This window comes from Arachis ipaensis, chromosome B3 (assembly GCF_059453495.1).
Source record: "Arachis ipaensis isolate K30076 ecotype BB chromosome B3, ASM5945349v1, whole genome shotgun sequence".
In the NCBI taxonomy this organism is placed as follows: domain Eukaryota; kingdom Viridiplantae; phylum Streptophyta; class Magnoliopsida; order Fabales; family Fabaceae; genus Arachis; species Arachis ipaensis.
The window spans coordinates 58,053,752-58,080,759 of record NC_142438.1 but is presented as its reverse complement, the minus strand read 5'-3'; the positions used below and the strand labels follow the sequence as shown (position 1 = coordinate 58,080,759).

General features: G+C 38.5%; 1 protein-coding gene and 1 non-coding gene across 2 annotated transcripts; both read left to right on the top strand.

Moving 5' to 3' along the window:
- The first annotated feature begins 15,213 nt into the window (after window positions 1-15,213).
- Window positions 15,214-15,321, top strand: LOC148570755 (small nucleolar RNA R71). Its single transcript, XR_015908760.1, has one exon. It is a non-coding gene; the product is annotated as a small nucleolar RNA R71 (small nucleolar RNA).
- A 9,246-nt stretch (window positions 15,322-24,567) lies between these two features.
- LOC148570754 (uncharacterized) lies at window positions 24,568-25,362 on the top strand. Its single transcript, XM_088507156.1, has 2 exons — window positions 24,568-24,771; window positions 24,937-25,362. The coding sequence occupies exons 1-2, from the start codon at window positions 24,568-24,570 to the stop codon at window positions 25,360-25,362; spliced, it is 630 nt and encodes a 209-aa protein (XP_088363282.1).
- The last annotated feature ends 1,646 nt before the right edge of the window (window positions 25,363-27,008 follow it).

The following is a 27,008-nucleotide window of genomic DNA, read 5'->3' as shown; positions in this document are numbered from 1 at the left end:
GCATACGCACAAGGAAGTGTGGTGGGGTGCGCGTGCATAGAGGGTGCGCGCACTGCGAACAGAGCGTGTTGCAATTGGTGTGCATACGCACACTGATGTGGGCGCACACAGAGAGTGAAAAACAGGGGAAGTGTGCGTATGCACGAGGCTATGCGCACACACAGAACTCCGTTTCTGCAACATTTTTAAAGCCTCTAAGGCAGCAACCATGATATAAATCAAAGTTTTTCAAGCCTGAAACACATCATTCTTCAAAAATACATGATCAAACATAAAATACAACTAACTTAAACCTAGAATGCAATCAAGCTAAGCTAATTAAGGAGGCAAAATTCCATAAACAAAAGCTAAAAGAAGAAAGGGTTGAAAGGATATTACCATGGTGGGGTGTCATTACAAGAAAAAAGGCCTATGGCCACGCTTTTATGAGGGTGGCGATTGAATAGAGATTTGGCCACGTTTTTTTTTGCTACGCTTCAAAAGCGTGGCGAAAGGGGTCAATGGCCACGCTTTTATGAGGGTGGCAATTGATTCGAAATTTGGCCACGTTTTTTTTGCTACGCTTTTTAAGAGAAATCGGCATGCTTTTGAAGCGTGGCGATAGAATTTTATTATTGTAGCGCTTTTAAAGCGTAGCTGTTTGTACAAGTCTTTTGGCATGCTTCAAAAGCGTGGCCAAAAGGTTTCCCAAAAAAAAAATTCAAAGAACTCGTGCCCGCTCACTCCTAAACTTTTTCATATAACCCTTCAATATGCCTCAACCCTAACTCATTCAAAGACCCCTAAGCTCTTTCAGAGAACTCCTTCTTCAAACATTAACTCATTCAAAGAACCCAAACCCTAATAGTCTCTTCATTGTGCCTCACCCTAACCCCCTCTTTTTTGTGCCGTCGCAAATCCTTTGTCGATGCTCCTTCTGCTGCCGCTCCCTTCCGTCGGTGCTAACCCCTAACCCCTCCGCTGCAGCTCTCTCTGGCGCTGATCCCTTCCTCGTGCAACGGCCTTTCCATCGATGCTTCATTGCTGGTTTTAAGAGCAGGTAAACCCTAAATCATTATCAGTGGTGATAAGTGAGTAAGGATTTGCGAGTTGGTGACGAGTTACCGAGTTAGGTTTTGAAAATTCGCTCATCCATGGCTCGGAGCTTGTCTTGTTTGCGTTCACCTTCCCACAGAAGAAGATACTCTCGTTCCCCTGGTTCTCACCATCATGCTCACTCTCACTCTCGAAGGGATCGAACATCCTCAAGGTCCTCTATCAATCTTCTTCTTCTGTAATTCCATTTCCAATGTCTTGGTTTCTGTTTCAACTTTGCTTTTGAATCATGGGATTAGTTCCAAATTTTCAGGAGAAGAAGCCGATTCCCTAGCCACAGGCGCCGCAGAAGCAGAATGCAGTCATCGTCTTCGCCAAGGCACTGCATAAGGCACAGAAGCAGAAGCACTTCCTCGCCCTCTCCTCCTCCTCCTAAATCGCGCAGTCCCAGTGTCGTTGCGAACCATCACAAGCTCAAAAAAGACAAAGAAGAAAAGAGAAGGTAACTGATTTTTGTTATTTATCCCTTCATTTATTTTTCTATTTTGTAGTTTGTGTTCGTGATTTTGTTCCTGAATTGGTTGATAATTTAGTGTGTAATGTTGGTGAGAAAATGTGAAACGAAGAGAATTTTAGGTAGATATTTTGGAATGAATTTCCTTCTTCTCTGAGGGTAAGTGATGCCAATTTGAAAATGCAACAGGTTAATTTCATTCTTCGCTACTGGCTTTTCTGAAGGAAGCTACTGCCTTGTCTAACTTGTTTATTAGGATGAAACAACTGCTGCGTTGTTTATCTACTGTTCCACTTGAAACTTCATTTATTATTAAGGCTATGGAGTGAAAATATGTCTTAGAATTTATGTTATTATTATTATGAGGGTATCAAACTATAGTGAATTAAAGTATATTGAGGGAGGAATAATGAAATGTATTTGCTTATTTAACCTTGTTTGATTCCTAAGCATTGAAATTTCTGGCCTCAGAATTATTAAAACATATTGAAGTCTATAAATAAAACCTTTTCTCTTGCTTAGAGGTTTGTACCCTGAGATTTTGTCATGGTAATTTAATACTTCACCTACTAGTATGCAGAATTAGTCCTAAAAATTCAATGTCACTTTTGTTTGGTTATGTTATTTCATAAATTGCTAGCCATCTAGCTACCTCTCTTTGGAATAATTTTTGCAATGTGAATATCTGGCTATTTGGTTTCTTCTCAAATTGTAGAATAGAAAGAATGCTTTTAATTGTCCGCACAGCGAGGGGTGTCCTCATGTCGTTGTTGCTTTTGATTGTTTGCTTTGGGGACCAACTCTTCTTCCCCTTGGTGTCACACTACTTGTGCCCATTATTTTATATCCATCCTTTTCATTTGGCTACAACTCTTATTTCTTCAAAAACCATGATCGATTGTTGACATAGAAAAGCACCACCCATCACATATATTTTGGGCAAGGGGACCTTGTTACATATTTTGCGAAGTGGACTAACTAAAATTTGTTGAGATCATATTTGGTGCAACCTTTTTGCTATTCGTATACTATGTAATGATATATTGATTTTTCTCGATTTCTTTTTCAGGTCAGTGTATGCTTTTTAAATCGAATAAAGTCGAGCATGGTCAATGTTATTTTATTGCCAATAGTTAATTTTAAGGGTGATATTTAAAGAAGGGGTTTTTTGTAAGTGGAATAAAAGAAACAAAGGTTTTTGTTGCTGAAAGGAGGAGTTACTATTACATTGTTTTGCTGTTTTCTTGTTCAAGGGAGAAAAAGTGTGGAGATTTCTTCTTGGCTCATCAATTATTTGATGAGGTTAGAAGCTATGGATTATTCATTCTTTGTTTCTTTCAACTTTAATTTGTTGCTGAAATTTAGTGGATTTATATCTATTTATATCTATAGAAAAAAAGAAAAATTATTAATGAATGGTAGGCCATGGAGTCCACGTTCAGTTGTCGGACATTGCAGTTGCATGTGGTCTTGTAACATTTTTTTACTTTTTCTATATTTGCATGAATTTTATTTTGTTTTATTAAGTGACGAATTATACTTATCTTTTTAATTTATTACACATATTCTAATTTCTCTAGGAAGAGATGATGATATTATGAATTGTGATACTAATTATTATGAACCTGAAAAGCTTGCAGTATTGGTTATTCTTTCGTATGTGATGCTGTGGATGGTTGGGCCACTCGCAAATTCAATCAAGGTATAAGCTTTCTTGTAGAGGTCATACCAATTTTATTCTATCTGTTTATATAATTCTTTGACGAGTGTTATGTACACATTATCTCTTTCTAGTAAAGTTTGCTGAACTGGTAAGACTAGACGAAGTTTTAAAAATATATTGGGTTCAGACTTAGGGGATTTGTGGCAAGTCTTGACCACAGAATGGGACATCATTTCCTCTATACTAACTTGTTTAGTTTAAAAAGGTAACTAGTCTATTTGATAAATAAATATTAACCTGGTTTTCTTGATTCAGTGTCGACCTTCGTAGCTGTTCTGGACATGGTTACAGACAGGTTATCTCTATCTCTTTCTGTTTCTGCAAGCCAAAGAATGCGTTGTTAAACTTATAGTTCTTTACATTATTTGATTTTTGTGTTCTTTGAATTAATGTGGCTTTCTTAATATCAGAATTAGCACTACTTGTCTACTTCTTGTTCTTTCCCAAGTTTACAAGTAAGATTTTTCTCCTTTTAATTGTTCATAATTTGCTGTCATTTAAGCATGGGCATGTAAACCTGACTTTTGTGCTGAATTTGTGTAAAGGCCTAGCTTAATCTTCTTGTCCTTGCTAGCATTAGATATTGCTAGCCACTGGCTGCAGATGCTGTCCTTAATGCAAATTTTATGATCCTGCATTTTCTTGTTTAGGGATGATGTTAGTTAGCTGCATTTTATTAGATCCTGCATTTCCCTTCTCTTTTTCAAGCTCCTGTTGACTCCCTTTTTTTTCTTCTTCTAACGTTTGGGTTTTCTAATTACAGACACAATTTTTGATTCTCAGGCGCATTCGGCTCGCCATCTTCTTCAGGCTAAAAGAGGTTTGCAATTTCCTTTTCCTTTTATTGTTCAGATCAGTCTGCTCTGTATGAGGATTTTCATTATTCGTTTAGAGATAACTCTAACTTCAAATGTGACTCGATCTGCCATTTCTGATAAGCTCTTGTATATACAAACAGCACAAATACTTATGAATAGTTGAATAATGATTGCTATTAAACTACTTCAATTTTGTTGATTACTGATTTGAGATATCCATCTTTATAGGATGTCTTAGTATATTTTCATCACTTCATGCAAATCTAGTGCATTACCTATGTCTCTAATCTGTAGAGGATTTTCAGCATGTTGCAATTTGGTTTTACCGTGACATTTGAACTGTTTTGTGTATGCTAAATCCTGAAAGGTTAGAGTTTGGTGATATCAATTATCAAATGTACAAGGCAAGTGGAAAGTGCTACCACATGGCATGTGTCTTAATCACTTTCTTATGTCTTTCATCTAGTATCGCCTCATGAATCATGATTTTATAGTTGCCAATTTTGTCTTGGTTTGTTTGCAAACTCATTGCAAATGTTACTACTTGCTATTAAAATATATATGGAATCTGGGCCAAGATGTTCTCATGATACTGGTTTTCCCCTGAATCTACAGGTTGTTCTGTGAATTTCGAGTTCGTGAATCACACAATAATCACAAGCAAATGCAAAGGACCCAATTATCCACCCAAAGAATGTTGTGGGGCATTCAAAGAATTTGCATGCCCTTACGCCGATGTGTTGAACGATTTACAGAATGATATTTATTTGAGAATTCAAGAAAGGTGTGCTATTTATTTGATATCAAATCTGACTGATGATTCCTTTAAAGTTCCTTGTGATTACTCGAAGTGGCATTATTTAGTGAATTGGACTTGTTGTATCAGCTTCACTTATCTTACCTAGACTATGACTTTCGCAGAACTGGGCTGATTCATGGCGTAGATGAACATGAACTTCAAGATAAAGTAGACAAACATTCAAATGATGTTGCACAAGTTCCAGGGGGAGAAATGAAATCCGAGCAAGGTGAACACATTTATATTTTATAAATGAGCAATTTTATGAACAAAATTAAACTTTTACAAAATTGTTAACTTTGTGAAATTAAAAATATAGATCATGATTACGAAATAGTTATTTTGCTTCCCTCTGGATTTTGATGCGATACTTGTGGCAGGTATAATGTAGCTATGTATGTGTTCATGCATACAAAGAAAGTGGGACTACTTTGGAAGCAGAGTTTATATGAACTTTCCCAAAAGAACTCATGTAGAAGTGTTAGGGCATTATTTTGGAGAACAAATTCTGGTCACTGCATTGTTTGGTTCACACTATCACAATGTTGGTTTGCTATTTGCAATGTCTGGTCACTACTTTAAATGTTCAAAAAATATAGAAGTGATAAGAGTCTAACACTCTTCTTATGATATTCTTCAGGGGCTAATGACTTTGGTCAACTAGGTAATAGAACTGAGGAGTGAAGGAAACATCTAAAGAAAGTAAAGCCATTAGAGTCAGAGTTTGTAAAATTTGTGTCTTGTATAATACTTAATTCTCTTAGAAATTCATTTTTGTTAATGTTTGTAAATTTCATGTACGCAGCTGTTGCATGTATACAGATGACATTGTTGTAGGCTTTTACCAAGTATTGAATGAAGGAACATAAATTTGAGTGCTCCCATGTAGGATTTTATCAGATTTTTTTTTTAATTTGATTCAGCTATAGCCACGCTTTAAAAGCGTGGTAATAAGTTTGTATCTAGCAACACAACTTAAAAAGCGTGGCTATATCTTGTTATCGGGACATTTTAAAAGCGTAGCCATATGTCTTGTTATTGGCACGTTTTTAAAACGTAGCCATATGTCTCTCTATTGGCACGCTTTTAAAGCATAGCCATATCTTGCTGTTGGCACACTTTAAAAGCGTAGCCATATTGGCACATATGGCCACGCTTTTAAAGCGTGGCGATCTTTTAAAGCGTGACAAAAAATAAAGCGTGGCGATAGAGCAACCGGCACCATTGCAGTTGTGACCCTTTCAAAAGCGTGCCGGTAGCTCAAAAAGCATCGCTAAAAGCTATTGCTATGCTTTTTTTGACTTTTCGCCATCCTTTAAAAGTGTAGCAAAAAGCTTGTTTTCTTGTAGCTCCCACCTAGCACTTTGGTTTTAAGTCCTCAAGTTGGACTTATCATTGGAGCTTATGTCAAGGTGGCTTATGCTTCCACTCATCCTTGAGTTGCCAACCATGTTTGCTCCTCAAAAATCCTCCCAGATCCCAAACGAAGTACATCAAGCTCTCAAGCAACCTCAGGCAAACATTGGGATCCAAGATTGTTGGTTGTAGAGTTGTATGCTCGGATCCCACACTTTGGTTTCTCTATCATCCTCTTGTTAACTTTCACTTGTGCCTTTGGATGAATAGCCTCTCCAAGCACCTTTGAAGCACTGATAAATCACTATTTTATGGTTTATCTTGTGCTCAACTGAGTGGTTTTTATCAATTCTTTACCCACTTATTCATACTATTTGCATGGTTTTACATTTGCCTTCCTAATTATGTGCTTTGATTGAAAACATGCTTCTTTGGCCTTAAGTTCCCTATGTTTAAATTCTCTCTTATTACCATTAGATGCCTTGATATGTGTGTTAAGTGATTTTAGAGATTACAGGGCAGGAATGGCTCAGAGGATGGAAAGGAAGCATGCAAAAGTGGAAGGAATACAAGAAGTTGGAGAAATTACTAAGCTGTCCAGCCTGACCTCTTTGCACTCAAACGGCTATAACTTTAGCTACAGAGATCCAAACGATGCAGTTCTAGTTGCGTTGGAAAGCTAACATCCGGGGCTTCAATTTAATATATAATTTGCGATAGCTGCCCCGAAGTTAGGCAACGCGAACGCGTGAATGACGCGCCCGCGTCGGATCTGCAAACTTCAATCCGCGCAGACGTGTGGACGACGCCTCCGCGTCACTTTCCCGCGACCTGAACGTAACAGAAATCGCAGGGGGCGATTTCTGGGCTATTTTTGACCCAATTTTCAGCCCAGAACACATAGATTAGAGGCTATAAAGTGAGGGAATGCATCCATTCAGAATATGCTTTCAAATTCATAATTTTAGTTTTAGATGTAGTTTTTAGAGAGAGAGAGAGGCTCTCTCCTCTCTCTTAGGATTTAGTTTTAGGATTTAGGATTATTTCTTCTTCATCACAGGTTCAATGTTCCTCTTATTTATTTTCTACTTTTATTATATACTTTTAATTATTATTTATCTTTTCAATTTGGCTTATGCTATATTCATGTTATGATTTTCTTAATTAATATTATTTGAGGTATTTCAGATTTAAGATCGCTTTGCTTTATTTATATTGATACTTTTAATTTAATTTAGATATTTTCTTCCTTTTGGCTTTGGTTAAGTAATTGGTAACGCTTGAGCTGTCAAATAAAGCAGTGGTTGAAATTGGGAGTTGCTCCAATAACTCTAGTCTTTCCATAGGAATTGAGTAGGACATGAGGATTAAGCTAATTAATCTACTTGATTTACCTTCATAGTTAGAGGTTAACAAAGTGGAATTAAAATCCAATTCTCATTACAATTGATAAGGATAGGACTTCCAGTTCTAATACCTTGCCAAGAGTTTATTTTATTATTACTATTTTATTTTTCTTATCATTTAACATACTGGTTCCTTATTTTCAAAACCCCAATTTACAAGACTCATAACCAATAATAAGAACATACTTCCCTGCAATTCCTTGAGAAGATGACCCGAGGTTTAAATACTTCGGTTATTAATTTTAAAGGGGTTTGTTACTTGTGACAACCAAAACTTTTGTAAGAAAGGTTGATTGCTTGGTTTAGTAACTATACTTGCAACGAGAGTTTACTATAACTTCTAAACCATCAATCTTCAGTTCTTCAAAATGGCGTCGTCGCCGGGGAATTGCAAACGTGTGCCTTATTATTGGTTATTGTAAATATTTGCTTTTTGCTTGTTTATTTATTTTTATTTTTGTTTTTATTTTTATTTTTTCGTAAATTAAGAGGTTATTGCTCTTCAAACCTTTTCAAAATTTAAATCTTTTTCAAATTTTTATCTTATATTGTTGACTTTTTCAAAATTTAAATTTCAAAATTTAAAAATTCAAATTTAAAAATTTTCAAATTTAAATTTCAATAACCTTTTAATTTAAAATTTGTTTTTTATTTTCGTTTTTAATTACTATTATGAGTTCTCACCCCTCTCGCTTTGAGTTTGGTTCCAATGTTGTTGCAAGGAATGAAAATTATAACAGGAACATGCATCAAGGTCAAAACAATCAAAGATGGAAGGAGCCACGAGGATCTGATCAACCCTTCCGGCAATAACACCTTCCACAGTACCACAGACAAAGACCATTCCACGATGCATATCAAGACAATAGTTATGGTGGACCCTTCCGTCACAACCAACATCCACCAAATTACTATAGTCAAGAGCCATTCCAGGAGGCATACCAAGATGATAGATATGATGGACCCCCATCATATGCCTATGAACCTCCTCAACACAACTTTGAACCACCACACTCACAAGCCAACTACCACCATTCACCTCCATATGACCCTAACCCGTATCCACCATACCAACCACCTTATGAGCCAAATGAACCCTCCTATTGGTGCACGAAATTGTGATCATCAACAATGGCGCCAAAGGACTTGGAGCTCTCAAACGTGAATCACACTTTGTCACAACTCCGCACAACTAACCAGCAAGTGCACTGGGTCGTCCAAGTAATAAACCTTACGCGAGTAAGGGTCGATCCCACGGAGATTGTCGGCTTGAAGCAAGCTATGGTCATCTCGTAAATCTCAGTCAGGCGGATTCAAATGGTTATGGAGAATGGATAATTAAAATATGAATAAAACATAAAATAAAGATAGAGATAGAGATACTTATGTAATTCATTGGTAGGAATTTCAGATAAGCGTATGAAGATGCTTTGTTCCTCTTGAACCTCTGCTTTCCTATTGCCTTCTTCCAATCATTCATGCTCCTTTCCATGGAAAGCTTTATGTTGGGCATCACCGTTGTCAATGGCTATTTTCTGTCCTCTCAGTGAAAATGTTCTACGCACGCTGTCACAGCATGGCTAATCATCTGTCGGTTCTCGATCATGTTGGAATAGGATCCATTGATCCTTTTGCGTCTGTCACACGCCCAACACTCGCGAGTTTGAAGCTCGTCACAGTCATCCCTTCCCAGATCCTACTCAGAATACCACAGACAAGGTTTAGACGTTCCGGATCTCAGGAATGGCCGCCAATAATTCTAGCCTATACCACGAAGGTTCCAATCTTAGATTAGAAACCCAAGAGATACACATTCAAGCTTGTTTGCATGTAGAACGGAAGTGGTTGTCAGTCACGCGTTCATAGGTGAGAATGGTGATGAGTGTCACATAATCATCACATTCATCATGTTCTTGGGTATGAATGAATATCTTGGAGAAGAAATAGACTTGAGTTGAATAGAAAAACAATAGTAATTGTATTAATTCATGAAGAACAGCAGAGCTCCACACCTTAATCTATGGTGTGTAGAAACTCCACCGTTGAAAATACAAAAGTGATAATGGTGTAATCATGGCTGAATGGCCAGCCTCCAAGGTCTAGGGACTAAACATCCAAAGATGAAAATACAATAGCAAAAGGTCCTATTTATAGAAAACTAGTAGCCTAGGGTTACAGAAATGAGTAATTAATGCATAAATCTTCTTCCGGGTCCACTTGGTGTGTTCTTGGGCTGAGCATTGAAGCTTTCATGTGTAGAGACTTTTCTTGGAGTTAAACGCCAGCTTTTGTGCCAGTTTGGGTGTTTAACTCCAGCTTTTGTGTCAGTTCTGGCGTTTTGACGCCAGAATTCTTAAGCTGACTTGGAACGCCGGTTTGGGCCATCAAATATTGGGCAAAGTATGGACTATTATATATTGCTGGAAAGCCCAGGATGTCTACTTTCCAAATCAATTAAGAACGTGCCAATTGGGCTTCTGTTGCTCCAGAAAATCTACTTCGAGTGCAGGGAGGTCAGAATCCAACAGCATATGCAGTCCTTTTTCAGCCTCTGAATCAGATTTTTGCTCAGGTCCCTCAATTTCAGCCAAAAAATACCTGAAATCACAGAAAAACACACAAACTCGTAGTAAAGTCCAGAAGAGTGATTTTTATTTAAAAACTAATAAAAACATACTAAAAACAATGCCAAAAAGCGTATAAATTATCCGCTCATCACAACACCAAACTTAAATTGTTGCTTGTCCCCAAGCAACTGAAAATCATATAGGATAAAAAGAATAGAATGTACAATGAATTCCAAAAACATCTATGAAGATCAGTATTAATTAGATGAGCGGGGCTTTTAGCTTTTTGCTTCTGAACAGTTTTGGCATCTCACTTTATCCCTTGAAGTTCAGAATGATTGGCATCTATAGGAACTCAGAATCCAGATAGTGTTATTGATTCTCCTAGTTAAGTATGTTGATTCTTGAACACAGCTACTTTATGAGTCTTGGCCGTGACCCTAAGCATTTTGTTTTCCAGTATTACCACCGGATACATAAATGCCACATACACATAACTGGGTGAACCTTTTCAGATTGTGACTCAGCTTTGCTAGAGTCCCCAATTAGAGGTGTCCAGAGCTCTTAAGCACACTCTTTTTGCTTTGGACCACGACTTTAACCGCTCAGTCTCAAGTTTTCACTTTGACACCTTCACGCCACAAGCACATGGTTAGGGACAGCTTGGTTTAGCCGCTTAGGCTAGGATTTTATTCCTGTGAGCCCTCCTATCCACTGATGCTCAAAGCCTTGGATCCTTTTTATCACCCTTGCCTTTTGGTTCAAAGGGGTATTGGCTTTTTCTGCTTGCTTTTCTTTTTCTTTCTTTCTCCCTTTTTTTTCCTTTTTTCGCATTTTTTTTTCATTCATTTTTTTTTTCGCATATATATTTTTTCTTCAAGCTTTTCACTGATTTTTCTTGCTTCAAGAATTAATTTTATGATTTTTTAGATTATCAAATAACATTTCTCCTTTTCCATTATTCTTTCAAGAGCCAACAATTTTAACATTCATGAATCAACAAATTCCAAAAATATGCACTGTTCAAGCATTCATTCAGAAAAACAATAGTATTGCCACCACATCAAAATAACTAAACTGTTTTAAAATTTGAAATTCATGCACTTCTTTTTCTTTTTCAATTAAAAACATTTTTCATTTAAGAAAGGTGATGGATTCATTTTCATAGCTTCAAGGCATAAACACTAAGACACTAATGATCATGTAATAAAGACACAAACATAAATAAACATAAAGCATAAAAATTTGAAAAACAGAAAATAAAGACAAGGAATTTAAAGAACGGGTCCACCTTAGTGATGGCGGCTTGTTCTTCCTCTTGAAGATCTTATGGAGTGCTTGAGCTCCTCAATGTCTCTTCCTTGCCTTTGTTGCTCCTCTCTCATGGTTCTTTGGTCTTCTCTAATTTCATGGAGGAGGATGGAATGCTCTTGGTGCTCCATCCTTAGTTGTCCCATATTAGAACTTAATTTTCCTAGGGACGTGTTGATTTGCTCCCAATAGTTTTGTGGAGGAAATTGCATCCCTTGAGGCATCTCAGGGATTTCATGATGAGGAAATTCCTCATGCTCTTGGTGAGGTTCTCTTATTTGCTCCATCCTTTTCTTAGTAATGGGCTTGTCCTCATCAATGAGAATGTCTCCCTCTATGTCAATTCCAACCGAATTGCAAAGGTGACAAATGAGATGAGGGAAGGCTAACCTTGCCAAAGTAGAGGACTTGTCTGCCACCTTGTAGAGTTTTTGGGATATAACCTTATGAACTTCTACTTCCTCTCTAATCATGATGCTATGAATCATGATAGCCCGGTCTACAGTAACTTCAGACCGGTTGCTAGTGGGAATGATCGAGCGTTGGATGAACTCTAACCATCCCCTAGCCACGGGCTTGAGGTCATGCCTTCTTAGTTGAACCGGCTTCTCTCTTGAATCTCTCTCCCATTGGGCGCCCTCTTCACAGATGTCCATGAGGACTTGGTCCAACCTTTGATCAAAGTTGACCCTTCTAGTGTATGGGTGTGCATCTCCTTGCATCATGGGCAAGTTGAATGCCAACCTTACATTTTTCGGACTAAAATCTAAGTATTTCCCCTGAACCATTGTAAGCCAATTCTTAGGGTCCGGGTTCACACTTTGATCATGGTTCTTGGTGATCCATGCATTGGCATAGAACTCTTGAACCATTAAGATCCCGACTTGTTGAATGGGGTTGGTGAGAACTTCCCAACCTCTTCTTCGGATCTCATGTCGGATCTCCAGATATTCGCCCTTTTTGAGCTTAAAAGGGACCTCGGGGATCACCTTCTTCTTGGCCACAACTTCATAGAAGTGGTCTTGATGCACCCTTGAGAGGAATCTCTCCATCTCCCATGACTCGGAGGTGGAAGCTTTTGCCTTCCTTTTCCTCTTTCTAGAGGTTTCTCCGGCCATTGGTGCCATAAATGGTTATGGAAAAACAAAAAGCTTTAGCTTTTACCACACCAAACTTAGAAGGTTTGCTCGTCCTCGAGCAAAAGAAGAAAGAAGAGAGTAGAAGAAGAAGAAATAGAGGAGATGGAGGGGGCTTTGTGTTTCGGCCAAGGGGGAGAAGTAGTGTTTAGGTTGTGTGAAAATGAAGGAGTGAAGATGGGTTTATATAGGAGTGGAGAGGGAGGGTATGGTTCGGCCATCATGGGTGGGTTTGGGAGGGAAAGTGGTTTGAATTTGAATGGTGAGGTAGGTGGGGTTTTATGAAGGATGGATGTGAGTGGTGAAGAGAATGGCGGGATTTGATAGGTGAGGGGTTTTTGGGGAAGAGGTATTAAGGTGATTGGTGAATGGGTGAAGAAGAGAGAGAGAGGTGGGGTAGGTGGGGATCCTGTGGGGTCCACATATCCTGAGGTTTCAAGGATATCTCATTCCTGCACCAAGTTGCGTGCAAAAATGCCCCTTTCTGCCAATCCTGGTGTTAAACGCCAGGCTGCTGCCCATTTCTGGCATTTAACGCCAGCTTCTTGCCATTTTCTGGCGTTAAACGCCAGCTTCTTGACCATTCCTGGCGTTAAACGCCAGTCTGCTACCCTTACTGGCGTTTAAATGCCAGTAAGTTTCTCCTCCAGGGTGTTCTATTTTTAATACTGTTTTTCATTCTATTTTTTCTTTTTCAATTGTTTTTGTGACTTCACATGATCATCAACCTACAGAAAACATAAAATAACAAAGGAAAATAGAAATTTAACATAGATAATTAAAGATTGGGTTGCCTCCCATCAAGCGCTTCTTTAATGTCAATAGCTTGACAGTGGGCTCTCATGGAGCCTTACCGATGTTCAGAGCAATGTTGGAACCTCCCAACACCAAACTTAGAGTTTGAATATGGGGGTTCAACACCAAACTTAAAGTTTAGTTGTGGCCTCCCAACACCAAACTTAGAGTTTGACTGTGGGGGCTCTGTTTGACTCTGTATTGAGAGAAGATCTTCATGCTTCCTTTCCATGGTTACAGAGGGATATCCTTGAGCTTTAAACACAAGGGAGTCTTCATTCACTTGAATGATTAATTCTCCTCTGTCAACATCAATCACAGCTTTTGCTGTGGCTAGGAAGGGTCTGCCAAGGATGATGGATTCATCCATACACTTCCCAGTCTCTAGGATTATGAAGTCAGCAGGGATATAGTGGCCTTCAACCTTTACCAAGACATCCTCTACAAGTCCATAAGCCTATTTCTTTGAATTGTCTGCCATCTCTAGTGAGATTCTAGCAGCTTGTACCTCAATGATCCCTAGCTTCTCCATTACAGAGAGAGGCATAAGGTTTATACTTGACCCCAGGTCACACAGAGCCTTCTTAAAGGTCATGGTGCCTATGGTACAAGGGATTGAGAATTTTCCAGGGTCTTGTCTCTTCAGAGGTAATTTCTGCCTAGTCAAGTCATCCAGTTCTTTGATGAGAAATGGAGGTTCATCCTCCCAAGTCTCATTACCAAACAACCTGGCATTTAACTTCATAATTGCTCCAAGGTACTTAGAAACTTGCTCATCAGTAACATCTTCATCCTCTTCAGAGGAAGAATACTCATCAAAGCTCATGAATGACAGAATTAAATTCAATGGAATCTCTATGGTCGTAGTGTGAGCCTCAGATTCCCATGGTTCCTCATCAGGGAACTCCATGGAGGCCAGTGGACGTCCATTGAGGTCTTCCTCAGTGGAGATAACTGCCTCTTCCTCCTCTCCAGGTTCGGTCGTGTGGGTTGTGGTTATGGCCTTGCACTCTCTTTTTGGATTCTCTTCTGTATTGCTTGGGAGAGTACTAGGAGGGAGTTCAGCAATTTTCTTACTCAGCTGACCTACTTGTGCCTCCAAATTTCTAATAGAGGACCTTGTTTCAGTCATGAAACTTTGAGTGGTTTTGATTAGATCAGAGACAATGGTTGCTAAGTCAGAGTGGCTCTGCTTAGAATTCTCTGTCTGTTGCTGAGAAGATGATGGAAAAGGCTTACTATTGCTAAACCTGTTTCTTCCACCATTATTGTTGTTGAAACCTTGTCGAGGTCTCTGTTGATCCTTCCATGACATATTTGGATGATTTCTCCATGAAGAATTATAGGTGTTTCCATAGGGTTCTCCCATGTAATTCACCTCTTCCATTGCTGGGTTCTCAGGATCATAAGCTTCTTCTTCAGAGGAAGCTTCCTTAGTACTGCCTGTTGCTGCTTGCATTTCAGACAGACTGTGAGAAATCATATTGACTTGTTGAGTCAATATCTTATTCTGAGCTAATATAGCATTCAGAGTATCAATCTCAAGAACTTCTTTCTTCTGAGTTGTCCCACTATTCACAGGATTCCTTTCAGAAGTGTACATGAATTGGTTATTTGCAACCATTTCAATGAGTTCTTGAGCTTCTACAGGCGTCTTCTTCAGATGAAGAAATCCTCCAGCAGAGCTATCCAATGACATCTTGGATAGTTCAGACAGACCATCATAGAATATACCTATGATACTCCATTCTGAAAGCATGTCAGAAGGACACCTTCTGATCAATTGCTTGTATCTTTCCCAAGCTTCATAGAGGGATTCACCTTCCTTTTGTCTGAAGGTTTGGACTTCCACTCTAAGCTTACTCAATTTTTGAGGTGGAAAGAACTTTGTCAAGAAGGCATTGACTAGCTTTTCCCAAGAGTTCAGGTTTTCTTTAGGTTGTGAGTCCAACCATGTCCTAGCTCTGTCTCTTACAGCAAAAGGGAAGAGCATGAGTCTATAGACTTCAGGGTCAACCCCATTGGTCTTGACAGTGTCACAGATTTACAATAATTCAGCTAAGAACTGATGAGGATCTTCCAATGGAAGTCCATAAAACTTACAATTCTGTTGCATTAGAGAAACTAATTGAGACTTAAGCTCAAAGTTGTTTGCTCCAATGGCAAGGATTGAGATGCTTCTCCCATAGAAGTCGGGAGTAGGTGCAGTAAAGTCACCAAGCACCTTCTTTGCATTGTTGGCATTATTGTTTTCAGCTGCCATTGTTTCTTCTTCTTTGAAAAGCTCTGTTAGGCCCTCTAGAGAGAATTATGCTTTAGCTTCTCTTAGCTTTCTCTTCAAGGTCCTTTCAGGTTCAGGATCATCTTGAACAAGTATGTCTTTATCTTTTCTCTTGCTCATATGAAAGAGAAGAGAACAAGAAAGTAAGGAATCATCTATGTCACAGTATAGAGATTCCTTGAGGTGTCAGAGGAAAAGAAGAATAGAAGGAGGAGGTAGATAGAAGAGAATTCGAACTTATCAAGAGGGATAGAGTTCGAATTGCACCTTGAGGAGGAGTGTTCGTCCCTTAAATAGAAGGATGTGAGAAGAGGGGAAGAATTTTCGAAAATATATTAAAAAGATTTTGAAATAATAAAAAGAAATTTGAAAATTTGATTGAGATTTTTGAAAATTAAGATTGGGAAAGAAATTAAGTGATTTTTGAAAAAGATTTTGAAATTAGAAATCAAAAAGATATGATTGAGAGTTAATTTTGAAAAAGATGTGATTGAAAATATATGATTGAGAAGATATGATTGAAAATCAATTTTAAAGAAAAAGAAAGTTTTAAAATTAAAGTTGATTACTTGACTAACAAGAAATTAAAAGATATGATTCTTAAAATTTAAAATTTGATCCTTTCTTAATAGACAAGTAACAACTTGAAAATTTTGAAGTAAATCATTAATAGTAGCAAGGATTTTCGAAAATAATAAAAAATGGAAAGAAATTGATTTTGAAGAGATATGATTGAAAAGATATGATTTGAAAAAGATTTGATTTTGAAAAATTATGAAAATTTGAAAAAGATTTGAATTAAAAACAAAATCTTCCCTCTAGTGTCCCTCTGGCGTTAAACGCCCAGAATGGCATCCATTCTGGCGTTTAACGCCCAAAATCCTACCTTTTTGGGCGTTAAACGCCCAGCCAGGTACCCTGGCTGGCGTTTAAACGCCAGTTTTCCTTCTTTACTGGGCGTTTTGAACACCCAGCTTTTTCTGTTTGATTCCTCTGCTGAATGTTCTGAATCTTCAATTCGTTGTATTATTGACTTGAAAAGACATAGTTTTGAAAATATTTTTTTTTTGAATTTTTCAATGATGAGAAACAATCAAAATACAACTAATCTTAGGAAACTCAAATCAAACAAACAATGCATGCAGGACACCAAACTTAAAAATTTTCATATAAGAGACACTAACAAATTGAGAATGCATATGAGAAACAACAAAACACACAAAACAAGAGAATTTAAAGATCAGAGCAATGAAATCATCAAGAACAACATGAAGATCAATGAAGAACAATATGCATATATTCGAAAAATGCAAGAAGAAAGTCATGCAATTGACACCAAACTTAAAAATTGACACTAGACTCAAACAAGAAACATAAAATATTTTTTATTTTTATGATTTTATAAAATTTTTTTTGTGTTGTTTTTCGAAAATTGAGTGGAAAAGAAAATAAAGGGATTCAAAATTTTTAATAAGAATTCCAAGAATCATTGCAATGCTAGTCTAAGACTCCGGTCCAAGAATTAGACATGGCTTACTAGCCAGCCAAGCTTTCAATGAAAGCTCCGGTCCAAAACACTAGACCTGGCTAATGACCAGCCAAGCTTTAGCAGATCATTGCTAACAACAGCAAAATTGATAGAAATCAACAAGCTCTTGTGATGATAAGTTGAAACCTCGGTCCAATAAGATTAGACATGGCTTCACAGCTAGCCAGACTTCAACAGATCATCATGAAACTCCAGAATTCATTCTTGAAAACTCTGAAGAACAAAATAGAAAAAAAAATTATTTTTAAAATTTTTTTCGAAAATAAAAAGTAAAATTACCTAATCTAAGCAACAAGATGAACTGTCAGTTGTCCAAACTTGAACAATCCCTGGCAACAGCGCCAAAAACTTGGTGCACGAAATTGTGATCATCAACAATTGCGCCAAAGGACTTGGAGCTCTCAAACGTGAATCACACTTTGTCACAACTCTGTACAACTAACCAGCAAGTGCACTGGGTCGTCCAAGTAATAAACCTTACGCGAGTAAGGGTCGATCCCACGGAGATTGTCGGCTTGAAGCAAGCTATGGTCATCTCGTAAATCTCAGTCAGGCGGATTCAAATGGTTATGGAGAATGGATAATTAAAATATGAATAAAACATAAAATAAAGATAGAGATAGAGATACTTATGTAATTCATTGGTAGGAATTTCAGATAAGCGTAAGAAGATGCTTTGTTCCTCTTGAACCTCTGCTTTCCTATTGCCTTCTTCCAATCATTCATACTCCTTTCCATGGCAAGCTTTATGTTGGGCATCACCGTTGTCAATGGCTACTTTTCGTCCTCTCAGTGAAAATGTTCTACGCATGCTGTCACCGCACGGCTAATCATCTGTCGGTTCTCGATCATGTTGGAATAGGATCCATTGATCCTTTTGTGTCTGTCATACGCCCAACACTCGCGAGTTTGAAGCTCGTCACAGTCATCCCTTCCCAGATCCTACTCAGAATACCACAGACAAGGTTTAGACGTTCTGGATCTCAAGAATGGCCGCCAATATTTCTAGCCTATACCACGAAGGTTCCAATCTTAGATTAGAAACCCAAGAGATACACATTCAAGCTTGTTTGCATGTAGAACGGAAGTGGTTGTCAGTCACGCATTCATAGGTGAGAATGGTGATGAGTGTCACATAATCATCACATTCATCATGTTCTTGGGTACGAATGAATATCTTGGAGAAGAAATAGACTTGAGTTGAATAGAAAAACAATAGTAATTGTATTAATTCATGAATAACAGCAGAGCTCCACACCTTAATCAATGGTGTGAAGAAACTCCACCGTTGAAAATACAAAAGTGATAATGGTGTAAGCATGGCTGAATGGCCAGCCTCCAAGGTCTAGGGACTAACCGTCTAAAGATGAAAATACAATAGCAAAAGGTCCTATTTATAGAAAACTAGTAGCCTAGGGTTACAGAAATGAGTAATTAATGCATAAATCTTCTTCCGGGCCCACTTGGTGTGTGCTTGGGCTGAGCATTGAAGCTTTCATGTGTAGAGACTTTTCTTGGAGTTAAACGCCAGCTTTTGTGCCAGTTTGGGCGTTTAACTCCAGCTTTTGTGCCAGTTCTGGCGTTTTGACGCCAGAATTCTTAAGCTGACTTGGAACGCCGGTTTGGGCCATCAAATCTTGAGCAAAGTATGAACTATTATATATTGCTGGAAAGCCCAGGATGTCTAATTTCCAACGCAATTGAGAGAGCACCAATTGGGCTTCTGTAGCTCCAGAAAATCTACTTCGAGTGCAGGGTGGTCAGAATCCAACAGCATCTACAGTCCTTTTTCAGCCTCTGAATCAGATTTTTGCTCAGGTCCCTCAATTTCAGCCAGAAAATACCTGAAATCACAGAAAAATACACAAACTCATAGTAAAGTCCAGAAGAGTGATTTTTATTTAAAATCTAATAATAACATAATAAAAACTAACTAAAATATACTAAAAACGTACTAAAAAGAATGCCAAAAAGCGTATAAATTATCCGCTCATCACCTATCCACCCCAAACCTCCATGGAGAAAGCACTTACCGATCTAAACTCTACTATACAAGCTCTCGTCGCCCAAATCGGACCACCAAACACCTTCAACAATCAACCCTCAAGCTCTAGTGCACTTCCTTTTTAATCACAGAATGATCTCTCCATCTCATCGCCACCATCCATGGAAGAGCACCCACATCCATCAATCCAAGAGCAACATGATCCCAATGATGCTATTGACATTAAACAAGAGAGAAGGGATCATCTTCGCGAATTCAAACTTCATAAGGAGCTAGAGGAGGCCCTAAAGGTGAAGGTAGTAAATACCCTTCAAGATGAAAGAATAGTTGAAAAGAGTTGTCATGGAAAGAAAATCATCAAGGATGAGTATGATTTTATATTAAAACTACTGGGCAAAGCAGTAATTATTAAAGAGAAAAAAGTGGTTGAAGACTTGCGAGATGCTGAACCTCCATGGAAAAGTCAAGACATAGAGCCTCCTTCCAAGACGGTTGCATTTGATGTTGAGGAGAGCGTACAACCTCTAAGGCAGATCATGATTGAAGACTTTGTGGAGGTTGGTCAAGAGATGGAGATTAAAGAAGAAGAAGCACAGCCTCTCATGCCCTTGGTGAACAATGAAGAAGAGATCAAATTGGAAGAAAGCTACCAAGAGGAAGAGGTTGATATTGAAGAAGCTTGCAAAGAGGCGGAAGTTGTCAAAGAAGCGCACAAGGAAGTGGAGCCTGCAAATTCGTTAGAAATACCTCCACCTAAGTCACCATAATCCTTCACAACATTCAAGTGGGTAAAATTCATATCCATTAGCTTTCTAATTCCACTTGAATATGGGCTACTGGAGACGGATGGTCAACTTAGAGCTCTTTGTGGTATTAAGAGTAAGAGGAAGATGGTTAGTGGTTGGAGTTGTCATGCAAGGTTCAATATGGTTGCCTGCTCCAAATTGAAGTACAAGGGTTGGTGTAAAACTCAATTGAATGGGTCTAGGAAGTTGTTTGGACGCTTCACTGAGAATTCTAAAGCTGAACCACCCGGATGGAATCATGATAATCAACTTGAAGACGGGTGTAGAAACAAGATTTGGGATCCCGGAGGCCATTGGAATCACAAACATTGGTGGAGATTCCTGGATGAATTCAAGCACAAGCCACCATAACAGGGAGCTCACCAAATGTCCAACTTAAGGACTTTAACTAAAAGTGCTAGGTGGGAGACAACCCGCCATGGTATGATCGTTCCTTTTTTCATTTTTATTTAGTTTTATTTGTTTTCGAGTTTTATTTTATTTTATTGTATTGAACCTGGAGTTTTGCATAACATTCATATTATCATTGCATTCTGCATTTTTCAGTTAAAAAAAAAAAGAAAAAAAGAAAAGTACGCACGCGACGCGGCAGCGTCGCTGATGCATCCGCGTCACTAGTGCATTTTGAAGAATAGAGAATTGAACAGAGAGTCACGCGGGAGCGTGGCTGGAGGCGTGCCTTTGGCAAAAATCATCCCACGTGACCGCGTCGCTGACGCGTCCACGTCACATGGGAAACATGCCTCCCACGCGTCCGCGTCACTCACATGGCCGCGTGACCTGGAAATCGACATAAGAAAGGGTGCACGACCGAAAGTTGTACTAGAGTAGTGCTGGACAGGTGCTGAACGCACAAACCCTACCACGCGGATGCATGGCTCACGCGTCCGCGTCATATCCTTCTAATGACCACTCACGCGATCGCATGCCCCACGCGATCGCGTCACCCAACATTTGGCGCAATAAGAGTTTGAAGAGAGAGTTGTGCAAGTGCGAGGCTGCCCTCACGCCAGTAGCACAAAACGCGTCACGCGTCCGCGTGACCGACGCGACCGCGTCGATTAATTTAAGCGCAAGTCACGCGACCGCGTCACTCACGCGTCCGCGTCGCTTGCGCCGCACAGCTTATCCTAATTTGCCAAAATATCTTATCTTTTCTTCCCCAATCCTAATTTTTCCTCCGTCCTTTCTTAATTACTTCTTCTTCCCTTCTTTCCCTCCTCATTCTTCTTATCTTTCATTTTATTTTACTTTATTTAATTGCATACTTTCATTCATTGCATTATTTTCATTGGTGTTAGAAATTTATTTGGGTCATTATTTTCTATATTTTTGTGGATTATTAAAATGGTTTGACAATTATATATTACTTTCTAAAGGGTTGCTTGCATGTTCAATTTAATACTTTCAATAGCTTATTTACCATGCTTGCTATGTGTTTGTGAAAAAGCCCGTATGGCATTGTGCACTATTTTTCGATTTCTCTCTATCTACTACTCTAAATGCTTGCTTTTCACAAAACCCTTTTTTTATATTATATTATTTAAATATAATTGTTATTCCAACATGTTAGTTTGAAAGACTTGGTAATCAAACTTGGACATTGAATGCTTGATCTATGCCACTCATGCCTTTGCCTGCATGCCAATAAACACCCTGCATTTAATTGTCATCATATGCACTTGCTATATTTCCATTGATGATTTTCCACATGTAGTCATGACCATGTGTTAACATCATTCATCTTTTAATGTGCACTGATTACCACCTTTTCCGTTCTCTTCTTTGTTCTAACCCTTAGCTTTAAAAGTTACTTTCTTTTTTCTTTACAGGATGGCCACCAAGAAGGGTAAAGAGAAAGCTACTCCCAAACCACCGGTAAGGAAAGGAACAAAAAGAGCCCCAGCTGAGGAACCACAACCCCCATCCACTTGCACATCTTAGCATGCACCGAGGACGGTGCAATCTTTAAGTGTGGGGAGGTCGATACCGATCTCCATGGGTTAGTTACTCTTCTATCTCAACACCAATGGTTTATTTTCCTTGTTAGTTGTTGCATTTGCATGTTTGATTGCATGATTATTTGATTTTGTGCATATTTTACCACTTGGTTGAAATAATATTTTCTTTTTCGAGAAACCTTTTAAGAGCATTTCACTAATTTAAATAAAATATAATGTTACACTTGTTTGAAGAAATATTATACTAGAACATGGTTTAGAGCTTGAACACACAAAACCTGTGAGATTTTGAGCCTATTTGATTGGTTATATTTTACCAACCAATATTTTATTTTTGGTGTGTGTTTTTCTCTCTAAAATTGTGATCTTTGTCTTGCTTAATTCTATATTTCCATGGTTTGATGTATGCATACACTTACATGATTGAGGCATTTGTTTCACTGAGCTTACATACCCATATGGCCTTACCCTTTCATTATTCTTTGCAAACCAATGTTGAGCCTATTATACCCCTTTGTTCTTTACTTTAGCACATCATTAACTCTAAGCGGAAAACAATAATGTCCTTAATTTGAATCCTTGGTTAGCTTAGACTAGTGAGAGTGCTCATGAATTAAGTATGGGAAAAGTTGAATTTGGAAACATTTGGTTTGAAAATTGAGTATGTTAGAATTTTCTGAAAATGTAAAAAAAAATGTTTAAGACATGATTCATGCATCCAATAATTTAATCATATGCATTGAGAAAAATAATATATATATATATATATATATATATATATATATATATATATATATAAGTGAAAAAAAAGAGCAATTAAGCAAAAAAGGGGACAAAATGCCCCAAAGTAAGTGAAAGCAATGCATATGTACTGTACTTGAAATTAGAATGCATGAATATGTTGAAAACATGGTTAATAGATAGTTAGATGTCGTATTATGATTACATGGATTGTCTAAGTTAGGTGGAAAAGTTTAAGATAATTAAGGATTCATATTTTAGTCCACTTGGCCAAATACAATCCTACCTTGACCCTAACCCCATTACAACCCTTAAAAGACCTCTTGATATGTGTATCTGTGCATTAAATTTATGTTGATTGTTAGATGAAGAGCAAGCCTTAGAAAGCAAGGTTAGTAGAGAATTGAGAGAATCGAACCTAAAACACTTGAGTGATTAGAGTGCATACACTTCCAGTGAGGGTTCGATGCTCGATTCTTTGTTCCCGGCTAACTTACCAAACTAGTTGATAAAAAGCTAGCTTCAATGGAAACAAGAGTCAACTAACTCCCTAAGAATTACCACTAAATGTCGGACATTATGACTCTAGTATCCTAGAAACTCAAACCACAAGCCAAGGTGGGAAAATCTACTCAAATTCTAAGGTTGGCATTTTCACAAACACCTTGTGTGCATAAAAGTAAAGCATGGAAAATTTGCAAGGAAAAATAGAGAACTATAACCAACTATCAATAAAACCAAATATAGACAAGCAATCAAGCATAAAGAATGCATGAAACATTAAATTCAACAATCAAAACTTCAAGTAACATAAAATTGGAAATATCAACAAAGCACTTGAACCAAGAGGAATTGAAAATAAAGACAATGTAATTAAAGAGAAATTAAAGAACACTTACAAAAGAGTTTATCAACATCCAAGATAAAGGCTTGCTATAAAATGCTACATAAAAATTGCATAAACCCTAAGAGAGCAATTCTACTCTACTCCTACTCCTACTCCTACTATATGAAACTATGAAAAATAAAGTCTAAGTCCTAATGCCTTCATATGTGTTGATTCTCCCCTCATATAGCACTTCAATACAGCATTGGAGCCTCCAAAATTGGGCCAAAAGGCCTCAGAAATCCCAAAGCACGAGTTTCATTAATGCAATCACGTGCAGGGACCTGTGCGTACGCACAGATGTGTGCGTACGCACAGATGTGTGCGTACGCACAGATGTGTGCATACGCACACTTTGCTGTTTTGGCTCCTGTGCGTACGCACAGGTACTCGTGCGCACGCACACATGCAAATTTCTTCTTGTGTGCACGCACACTTGTCTATGTGTGCTTTTCCTTGTTTTCTTCATGTTTTCTCTCCTGTACATGCTTTCTTCCACTTTTGGCTATCCATTCTTGCTTCCAAGGTCTGAAATCACTCAGGAAACATGTCATGGTATCAAATGGAATAAAAGTGGAATTAAATTGCTCATTTCAAGCACAAAATTGCATGTTTTCATATTTAGGGTAAAATTGGGTACAAAACATAAAAGTATGCTATTTTGGTGCTTAAGTGTGAGTTCATGTGCTAGAATCAATCCAAATTGAGTCAAAATGTATCATCAAATATAGACTCATCGGGGAACCTACCGTCTTTTGCAGCAGGATGGTGCGACAATACCATGGGGCGCATTCCAAATTGAGTTCTACAAAAAGTACTTTCCCAATTCAGTTCGGATAGTTAAGAAGCTTGAATTGTTGCAACTGAAGTAGGGTCCAATGTCAGTAGCTGAGTACAAAAACAAATTTGAGGAGCTGTGTGAGTTTTCTAAGATCTGTCAGGGTGCTCCGGAGGACTTCAAAGAATGGAAATGCATTAAATACGAAGGTGGACTTCAGAGCAACATTTTGAGTACCGTGGGGCCGATGGAAATCAGAACCTTCTCTGAATTGGAAAATAAAAGCAGAGTTACTGAGGATTGTGTGAGAAAGGGAGCATCAGATAAGAGTGATCACTGAGCTTTTGTTAAGAGGGATTAGTGGAGGAATTTTGTGCCTAGAGGTCGAAACTTCAAGCGAGGTGGTTAAGTCCCACAACAACATCAGGGTTAGAATAACTTCCGGAGATTCAATGATAACAACAATCAGGGAAGACGCAAAGGAAAGCAAGCTCAGATTTCACAGAATGACTTGACTTGTAGGAGATGTGGGAAATATCACCCGAATACTCCATGCAGAGCGGGTTTGGGTGTATGCTACTATTGTGGTGGAGCCGGACATTTGTCCTGGAACTGTCTGAATAAGAAGAGGGATGATGCCGGGAGAGCACAGAAGCCAGAACGAGTGTTCACCACTTCTGCAGCAGGTGCCGAGGGATCCGAGACATTGATTAGAGGTAACTGTGAATTAGCTGGTAAAGTTTTAAATGCTTTATTTGATTCGGGAGCAACACATTCATTCATTGCGTTTGAGAAGGCTAATGAAATAGGGTTGAGAATAGTGGTCTTGGGTTATGATTTGAAGGTGCATAATGCCACCCATGAAGCCATTGTGACCAGATTAGGTTGTCCATGAGTTTCGTTCCGAGTTAAATAGGGAGACTTTGTCCATGATTTGATTTGTCTGCCAATGACTGGTCTTGATCTCATCTTGGGATTGGATTGGTTTCCCAAGAACCGCGTCTTGTTAAACTGTTCTGAAAGGACGTTATATTTTATGTCGGAAGGGTCGAAAGGACCGGTGGTAGCAAAGGATTATTATCTGAACTCTGTAGTTGTGAGCTGTAGCCAGTGTGAATGTGAGGGTGTTGTTCTGTTGGTGGCAAATGTGTCAAGTGAGGACCAAAGCTTAGAACAAATTCCGGTTGTATGTGAATTTCCTGAAGTGTGTCCAAAAGACATTTCTGAATTCCCTCCTTCTCGGGAAAATCGAGTTTGTGATTGAGCTGGTTCCTGGAGCAAGACCAACTTCAATTGCACCTTACCGAATGTCACCTTTGGAGCTGGCTGAACTTAAAGCTCAGCTGGAGTAGTTAATGAGTAAGAACATCATTCGCCCGAGTGTTTCTCCATGGGGAGCACCAGTATTGTTGGTGAAAAAGAAGGATGGAAATATGTGGTTGTGCGTAGATTACAGACAACTGAACAAAGTAACTGTAAAGAATAAATACCCATTGTGGAGAATTGATGATCTGATAGACCAATTGCAAGGATTTGGTATCTTTTCCAAGATTGACTTAAGGTCTGGTTATCACCAGATAAGAGTGAGAGATGAAGATATCTCGAAAACCGCTTTTAGAACTCGATATGGTCACTATGAATACACTGTGATGTCATTTGGGTTAACCAATGCTCCTGCTGTGTTCATAGACTATATGAATCGGATATTCCATCATTTCCTGGATAGATTCGTCATCGTCTTCATTGATGATATTCTAATCTACTCCAAGACTGAGGAGGAGCACGCAGAACACTTGCAAATTGTGCTGCAAATTTTGAAAGATATGAAGTTGTACGCTAAACTTTCTAAATGGGAATTCTGGAAAAATAAGGTGAAGTTTCTGGGTCACGTAGTGAGTAAGCAGAGAATAGCTGTAGATCCTTCTAAGGTTGAAGTAGTAATGGATTGGGAACGACCTACATCAGTGACAGAGATCAAAAGCTTCTTAGGTTTAGCAGGATATTATCGGAGGTTTATCAAAGGCTTTTCACAAATTGCATTGCCTTTGACAAAGTTAACTCGAAAGGATGTGTCATTTGTCTGGACATCAGAATGTGAGGAAAGCTTTCAAGCCTTGAAGGAGAAACTGACTACAGTGCTTGTGCTTGTGTTACCCGAGCCCAATGAGCCTTTTGATGTATATTGCGATGCTTAGTTGAAGGGTCTAAGGTGTGTCTTGATGCAACACCAGAACGTGGTAGCTTATGCATCACGTCAACTGAAACCTCATGAGATGAATTACCCAAATCATGACTTGGAATTGGCAGTGGTTGTATTTGCATTGAAGATTTGGAGGCATACTTGTATGGAGTAAAGTTTCGAGTCTTCTCTTATCACAAGAGTCTCAAGTACCTCTTTGATCAGAAGGAGCTCAACATGCGGCAAAGGGGGTGGGTAGAATTGCTGAAAGATTATGACTATGAGTTAAGTTACCACCCAGGGAAAGCAAATGTTGTGGCTGATGCCCTAAGTCAGAAGACATTGTATGTTGCTTGGATGAT